This window comes from Etheostoma cragini, chromosome 16, assembly GCF_013103735.1.
Source record: "Etheostoma cragini isolate CJK2018 chromosome 16, CSU_Ecrag_1.0, whole genome shotgun sequence".
Taxonomy (NCBI): domain Eukaryota; kingdom Metazoa; phylum Chordata; class Actinopteri; order Perciformes; family Percidae; genus Etheostoma; species Etheostoma cragini.
In genome coordinates, this window is record NC_048422.1 from 18,601,438 (window position 1) to 18,609,731 (window position 8,294).

At 38.5% G+C, this 8,294-nt stretch overlaps 2 protein-coding genes across 9 annotated transcripts in view; one reads left to right on the forward strand and one right to left on the reverse strand.

Moving 5' to 3' along the window:
* Nucleotides 1-3,097, forward strand: part of LOC117959838 (myomegalin-like) — a 29,855-nt gene extending 26,758 nt beyond the window's left edge. For 6 of the 8 annotated variants that reach the window (XM_034897188.1, XM_034897181.1, XM_034897184.1 and 3 more), the window contains one exon: nt 2,810-3,097. In XM_034897188.1, coding sequence (XP_034753079.1) covers nt 2,810-2,916 — 107 coding nt within the window. In that variant the 3' untranslated portion in view covers nt 2,917-3,097. The remainder of the gene's footprint in view (nt 1-2,809) is intronic. The other 2 variants (XM_034897186.1, XM_034897187.1) reach the window with 2 other exon arrangements.
* Nucleotides 3,098-3,672: 575 nt separating this feature from the next.
* Nucleotides 3,673-8,294, reverse strand: part of nup188 (nucleoporin 188) — an 18,044-nt gene continuing 13,422 nt past the window's right edge. The window contains exons 34-43 of the mRNA XM_034897200.1: nt 7,911-8,111; nt 7,482-7,571; nt 7,188-7,340; nt 6,092-6,229; nt 5,919-5,993; nt 5,516-5,731; nt 5,268-5,399; nt 5,109-5,182; nt 4,414-4,543; nt 3,673-4,139 (exon numbers count right to left, since the gene is read on the reverse strand). Coding sequence (XP_034753091.1) covers nt 3,960-4,139; nt 4,414-4,543; nt 5,109-5,182; nt 5,268-5,399; nt 5,516-5,731; nt 5,919-5,993; nt 6,092-6,229; nt 7,188-7,340; nt 7,482-7,571; nt 7,911-8,111 — 1,389 coding nt within the window. The 3' untranslated portion in view covers nt 3,673-3,959. The remainder of the gene's footprint in view (nt 4,140-4,413; nt 4,544-5,108; nt 5,183-5,267; nt 5,400-5,515; nt 5,732-5,918; nt 5,994-6,091; nt 6,230-7,187; nt 7,341-7,481; nt 7,572-7,910; nt 8,112-8,294) is intronic.

An 8,294-nucleotide genomic window follows, 5' to 3' on the forward strand; every position in this document is an offset into this window, starting at 1 on the left:
TCCACATACTATACTATGACTTTTTTTGACATGCTATACTATGACTTTTTCACATACTATACTATGACTTTTTTTTTCCACATACTATACTATGACTTTTTTCGACATGCTATACTATGACTTTTTTTGAAATGCTATACTATGACTTTTTTTACACAGTTTTCGATATACTATACCCTGATCATTTTTGACATACTATACTATGACTTTTTTTTTCTGCATACTATACTATGACTTTTTTCAACATACTATACATTGACTTTGTTTCCACTTTTTTCACATACTATACTTTGGCTATTTTGACATGCTATACTATGACTTTTTTCAACAGACTATACTATGACTTTTCTTTCTGCATACTATACTATGACTTTTTCCACATACTATACTATGACCTTTTTTGACATGCTATACTATGACTTTTTCACATACTATACTATGACATTTTTCAACATACTATACATTGACTTTGTTTCCACTTTTTTCAACATGCTATACTATGACTTTTTTTGACATGCTATACTATGACTTTTTTTGAAATGCTATACTATGACTTTTTTTACACAGTTTTCGATATACTATACCCTGATCATTTTTGACATACTATACTATGACTTTTTTCCACATTTGTTGGACATACTATACCTTTTTCAACATATTATACTATGAATCTTTCCCATACTTTATTTTCCGGACTATAAATCATTCCGGAGTATAAGTTGCATCAGTCCAAAAAATGCATCATGAAGAAGAAAAACATGTATAAGTCACATTTATTTAGAAATTTATTTCACAAAATCAAAGATAAAGAACAGACATTCAGCACACAGAACAACAGGCTACATGTGGTAGGTGTCCGGTTTTTCCATTATACGATAGCACACAGAACAACTACCAGGGCATGGAGACAAAACTACATCGTTGACAAGCCTCTTGTTCAAGCACCCATCTGTGGACTCATTCTTCCAATTCTGTCCAACTTGCTTTCAGCCTGCGATTAGCTTTCTTTTTTCTTTATTGCGGAACAGTATCCTTTTTGCCAGTCATTTAGTTTCGCACTTACTCCAAACTTTCTTTCTGCTGCTCGATAACTGTCTTTTAGTTGTCTTTAGGAGCAGCATATAGTTGTCAAAAGCCTAGAGCACCCTCCCGCATCTTTAGATGGTAATGTTTTCAGTATGAATTTACATTTAAAAACATGTTAAATTGTGTAAATTTTTTTTAAGTTGCAGGACCAGCCAAACTATTAAAAAAAAAAGTAACTTATTGTCCCGAAAATGCTGTAATTAATTCCCCTTCTTTTTGACATACTGTACTATGACCTTTTTCGACATACTATACTATGAATGTTTACACATCCTGTAGCATGCCTTTTTTTTTTTACGTACTATGACTTTCATAACGAGTGTAAAAAAAAAAAAAAGTCATAGTATGTAGAAAAATGTGGACACAAAGTCATAGTATAGTATGTCGACAAAAGTGGAAAACAAGTAATGGTATTGTATGCCGAAAAAAGCATAGTATAGAATGTTGGAATAAAAATAAAGTGGGAACAAAGTCATAGTATAGTTTGTCGGAATAAGTCATAGCATAGTATGTCAGAAAAAGTCCTAGTATAGTATGTAGAAATAAGTCATAGTGTATTGAAACTGTCCAAAAAAATCATAGTGTAGTATTTTTAAAAGTGTGGGGAAAAATCAGTATAGTTAGTCAAAAAAAAATGTCACACTATGTTGAAAAAACTGGGAAACAAAGTCAGTATAATATGTAGAAAAAAGTGGAAAATGAGTTAGGTATAGTATGTCGAAAAAAACTGGGAGAAAATTCTTAGTATAGTATATCGGTGGAAAAAAGTCTTAGTATAGTTTGTTGGAAAAAGTCATAGTATGTGGAAAAAAGTGGGGGAAAAGCCTAGTATAGCACGTCAAAAAAAGTGGAGAAAGGGATAGTTTGTTGGGGAAAAGGTCCTAGTACAGTATGACGAACAAAAGTCTAAGTATATTATGTTGGGAAAAATTGGCATAGTATATAATGTCCGACTAAAAAAATCATAGTATGTTGAAAAAAGCCATGGTATATTTTATCAAACTCATGGTATGTCAAAGTACAGCATGTCGAAAAAAAGCATAGTGTAGTGTGTGGGAACAAAAATAAATGAGTAGAGTATGCCAAAAAAAGTCAATAGTATAGTAAGGCAAAAAAAAAATGTCAGTGTACTGTGCCCGCTAACAGGCGTTAAACCTACCAAGAAAACCTTCGGACATTTTTATTTACACACACAGAAAACAAGTTACAAAATGTAATCCCTCGTAAAATAGCTTTTCAGCCTTTTTAGTATGTTTTAAAGGGACTGATTCACTTTTAATACACTATGGACCCCTCTGCTCATAAACAGGAAATTGATCATCTTGCGTTCAAGTTATTGTGGAAAAGTAGTTTAACATTTAGGGGAAAAAGAGCTTGTTCTCTGCTCAGTTAAATACAAAGCTACAACCAGTAGACTGGAAGGGAACTTTAGCTTTGGAGGGAGCCAGGCCAGCTGCTTCGCCTTGTTTTCAGATTTTATGCCAGCTTCATATTGAACAGACAGATGAGTGATATCAACCCTCAGAAAGCAAATAAGCGTATTGCCCTGAATGTCGAAATCTTCTTTTTTAAAACAAGACGTCAGATGCATGTCTTCAAGCAGTTGAAATGTCATTTTTTTTTTCTTAATGCCTACAGCACCACATTATCCCAGCATGTGTTATGTATATTGACGGTTTGTGTTTTCAGTCTGGTGTTATAGTCCCTGTGTTGTCTGTTTCAGGACGTCCCAGTCAATGGCCAGTAGGGGACACTACAAGAACTGCAGGGAGACACTCTGAGTCCTCAGAGGATTGCCATAGTGACGCCTCTTTACACTGCAGCTACTAAATCTGCGGTTTTAATGCCCTCCAAGGCTTTTAATAATGTAGCTACCTAATGTTCATCCGGCCTTATCCTGCTGTAAAACAGTCACCTTAGTCTCCCGTTATCAAAGCCTTTTTGTCCTATAATTGCACATGACCTGCCTATGAGTTCATTTATTTTAGGTACTGAAGTTGAAAATGCTTTTGTAAATAGTTAATCCTGCAAATATTTTCCTTTTATTCTTTTATGATGCATACACAATATGAAAATGTATTTTATTACTGACATTGTTTTTACGTTTTGGATTTCATGGGTCAGTTTATGAATATGATGGTTCATAACTGTTGTGTGTTCAAAGAATCATGTGCAAAATGCAGTAAAAAGGATTTAATGATGAAACTTAATTGTGGTACAAAAGTCCCTTTATTAACATATACATTTAAGTAGAAATCTTGGTAGCTGTTTCAACATGTGTACATGGATAAGCACAGATAAGAAAATAGCAAAGTTCAGATCAGGCTTTAGTGAAAATGAAGAGAATTAGAAAAGGTATAATGGAGCTTTACAGAATGAGCTTTCCACAACATTTAAAATTATATTTGAACGATCTAATGTTTTTTAAGCTGCTCTTGAAACATGTCTGGTTGTTACGCATCATCGAAGTGACCTATAAAACTAGGCCTTAGGACAGATAAACCACAGGCAGCGACTGGTGGTTTAGAAGCACACAGATTTAAATCTCTTCAGTTTACATGTTTCTTTTTTGGGACAATCTGGTACCTTCTCATTGGCCTTTCAAAGTAAACATTGGTTGTGGTGGTGTCAGATTTAGGTATAACAGCAGCTTTGGCAAGATGAAATGTTCAAATAATGGTTCCAATCATTATATTAGAATAAACACACTCACTCCAGGTCACGTATTTGTGCTATCTCAACTACTGTAATAAGGGTAGGGAAAAATGAGGCATTACATCAGGGTTGTTCCGTTTGTACTACTGCAGGTACAAAAACAATGTTGACTGTTTGTAGGGGGGGGGGGGGGACAGAAACTTGTAGAAGTCATAAATCTATCTCTGCACAAGTCTGACAAAGGCCTGAACGAGCTGAATGAACGGCTCCTGACCTTCATGGCTTGCCTTGGAGCCTGGGGGGGGTTGTTTGGATTGGGTGGAGGGGAGGATGCCGCTGGCCGGAGACGCCGGAGAGCCCCTGCGGAAGTGGCGGGAAAGGCTTGAGAGAAGAGTGCTCTGGTGGTGAAGAAAAAAAGAAAAGTTAGGTCATATTTAGTCAGTATATCATAAAAGGATAAGACTTACGTAACTATTGTTTTTCATCGAAAAGACCAAAAAGATCAACGTGCTCTTCCTGCTCTTAATAATTGAGGTCTGTGGCAGACAGGAATAAACTGCTCAGGATACGCTTGGGATCAATTCATTGTTGGGTTTGGGTCAGACGCATTCTTTAAAAGCATGCACAAGACAAAAAAAAAAAAGACAGGTTAGGTAAGATGTGATGTCTCACCAGTTCAGAGCTGAGCTCCTGTTTGAGTCTCTGTTTGTCTCGGGGCAGGATGGAGGGATCTTTTAGACATCGAACAGCCTGAGAGATCAGCACGTAGAAACAGTTCTCCATGGTGAACATCAGCAACGACCTGAGGAGAAAAACAAGCCCAATGTTATGTTCCAAAACCACGTTTTAGAAAAATTTACTTTTTCACGTCATCAATACCACTCATATCTGTCTGTGTGAAGCTACAGTCAGTTAGCTTAGCCTAGCATATAGACTGTAAACAGGGAAACGGGTAGACTGTAAGCTGTTTTCCCCTGCGCACAGCCTTCTATGCTAAGCTAACTGGTTGCCATCGGTAGCTTCATATTTGGTTAGTCTTTTGAGAGACCCGTCTTTACAGCATTGTGTCAGCGAGGGAGAGTAGGGTCTGGCTACACCGTCTATCTGTTCTAGGATAGAAAGAGAAAAAAAACACTGGCCTGTTTTTTTTTTTTTTAAACCAATCACAACTGCCCTTCATGGCGCTAAGTTCCGATAGCGGAGACAGTAAGAGAGGAGGAACGTTTGGTGTGTGTGATGTCAGGCTTAACCTGAACAATGTACATCCTTTGAGCCAGATGAATAATTGGTGTACAGATATTGGTTCTCGTTAAGAAAGCAAATCCATTTAAAAAACACCTTGAGTAGCGGGAGGGGGATTTACTCACTTCAGAGCTTGGATCTCATCTGATGAGGCCAGTGACACTATGCTCAAGGAAACTGGCTCTTTCTTCTTCTCCATCTATGAACAAACGGAATTTAAATAATCAGAGATCTGCTGCAGGCTGACTGTAGCTCAAGTTGTTAATGTTACACTGAACATTTACCTCGCTCAACATGCTCAGGGCCACGTTGATGGTGGCCAGCAGGGTTCCAAACGAAGGAGCCACGTCAGGGTCAAATGCCGGCGTTGTGAAGCTGAGCACAAACAGGGTTCGATACTCTGCCAAATCCATACTCTGAGACACAAATCAGCATTTTTATTGTCTTTTATGCAAAAAAATAAATAAATAAAAGTCCACATGTGGCACAGGGCAAAGACTAATTTTGGAGGAAGCATTCGGGCAGAACTCACCTGGTCCAGGAGGATCTGGCAGCAGTCTGGAGTGAAGTGCTGCAGAGTGGCCAGGGTTTTGCTGAGGATCTTCAGAAGACTGCATTGCACAGCCAGCAGGGCCTTCTGCTCTGCTTCCTCTCTCTCCCCTCCACCTGCTGCTTCTTTAGACGGGGTTTGGGGACCCCGCTGTGTCCTTGGAAGGGGACCAGGAGGCAACGCTTCGCCGTTTTTAACCTAAACAAAATCCAAAGCAAACATAAAGCCTGAATAGAGAATCGTCATTTTTTCTGGATTCTAGTGGTTGGTTTACTATCACAATGTGCAAGACACAAACTCATGGTAAGTCACTACTGAATGAATATGTAATGATGCTGTAAGTACGTGCTGTAGTAAAAAGGTAGAACATTTCCTGGTTTCTTACCTGGAGGTAGTGATGAAGCATCTTCTTGCTGTGGAGTAAATACGTGCAGGTCTGGCACAGATAACAAAGGTTCACCTGCAGGGAGGAGAGAGAAAGAAACATACTAACTGAATACTGCTCCAGTGGAGCTGTGCGGTTATCTTTGCCGATGTGGAGTTGTCCTCTGGACTTGCCTGTACATCTCGGAGCAGACTGGGCAGGTGAAACTGCCACTCCTTGCAGAAGCTCGAGAGCTGCAGCAGGAAGCCGACCGTGTGATCGGCCTCGTCCAAACATGCCAGGCTCTGCACTGTTCGCACTGCATTCAGACACTGAGCGGGAGAGAAATGCAAACGGGAAGATTAGAAATACTATTGTGAAAAAAAGCACGCACAATAACGGCATACAAATGTCTTATTACTGCTTGTTGTATGTGGAGCGGGAGCACCTTCGCTGAACACATTGCTGAGGGAAATAAAATGTAATGGTGCAATTTGTAGCAGGTTCACTTCTCTGGTTACAATGACAAATAAATGAATACAAATTTTGATTGACGTTAGGACTTAGTGGAAGATGAACCTACACAGAGTATATAAATCCTATATCACAAAAAAAGATTTTGTTTTTAACCATCTTAGTGGTTCCAGCTTCAGCAAAATGTGACTATTTGTTGGTATTCTTAGTCTTTTATAGTGGTAAAGTGTGGTTTCAAGAAATAGGGATATTTAACTATATACATATTTATTTATGTATTACTCGGTGTCACCTTCAACTGCGCAATATTTTATTTCTATTCATCCGCACCTTAGTCTATATTATTGTATCTTAACTGAGTACATTTGTGTATATGGATAGTAGGTCTGCACGATTCGGTGGAAAATATGAATCCCAATTCTTTTGCTTAGAATTGATATCACGATTCTCTGACACGATTTTTTGGACCATGACAAAACAAAACAAAACAAATTGGCAGCACCACACAGATTTGTTTTTGGCACCTATAGCACCACAAGCCTGCAAACCTAAAGGCCTCAATGAAGAGAAGAGAGAGCATTAAAACTTATTTTATACAGTGTGTTTAAAACTCACAGAAGAAAGTAGTAGCGTTCGGGATGCAGTCAGCTCAAAAAATGTAATGAGAATTGATGTTATTTTTAAAAAAGCTATATTTTTTTTAATTGAATTTATTTAAAAATGTTATTGTAAACAGGGTGAATCGAGATCGCAATTTTATAGAGCAATAAATTAATCAAGTGAATTTTTTGTTGATTGTATTCATAACAGTCATACCTGCAGTATGCGCTCTTGATGTACTCCGACAAAGTCCAGAGCTTCGTTGATGAAGTTGTAGCGCAGCGTCTTGAGCAGACTCTCCATTAAAGACATGCAGAGGCGGTACACCCCCGGCCAGCAGGCGGAGTCCTGGGACTTCCGGGAGAAACTCTGCACAGCAACATAAACATATTATATTATTATATCATTTTAATGAAGTGCTTTATTAAGAAGCACTATGTGAAAAGCAAGGCAGAATTGATGGTTTTTTTTTTTCAAAAGGGATCGCTTTAATTAAACTGTTCTTTTTACCTGTGATGCTCCGTTTGACACCTCGTAGACACTCAGGAGAGGGAGGCAGATAGTCTGGATGACTCCTGCTCCAGCAACAGCTGCTGCCCCCTGGAGGAGACATGAAGACACACTCAACATTGGACGTCGTAAACTGAAGTAAAGGATTGATTTATAAACATGAAAGGGCGATGCTGCTGTAGAAAAATGTCTGAGAATTTAAAAATTAAGCTATATATTTGTAAGCGATTTCAAAAGATGTATTTCTTCAGAAGGAACAAATGAGCCTTGAGGTGAGAGCCAGAAAGAGGGTAGGTAAGTCAGAATTATTTAGAGACCAACTAACACATTGTTGGTTTGGGTCTTTTCACAGTATTTATTGGCAAAAATAATTACAAACACCAGCCTTATCTTTTAAATCTCAAGCAGAAGCACGTGTTTTGTGTTTACCTGAGGCGTGCGGGCCAGTGTGAGCAGCAGGTGAAGTGCAGCCTCAGTGAAGTAGAGGTTGTGTTTGGATCGCAGGCTGAGCTCAACAGCACTGAGCACCGATGGGAGAACTGGGATCTTACGCATCACCGAGACCCAGTGCTCGCCGTCCTCATCGGAGCGACACAGCTCCTTCGCTAAGTGCAGTGCTAGAACACACACCTGATTAAAAAAACAGGGACAAATTAACTTTATGTTGGATTTACAATGTTGTTGAGAGCAATAACATTTAATTTCCCATGGTTTTTGCTCATACCACAGCATAAAATGAGATGAACAGTTGGATGTAACGTAGACATACATACATATATATATACACACACACACACACACACACACACACAC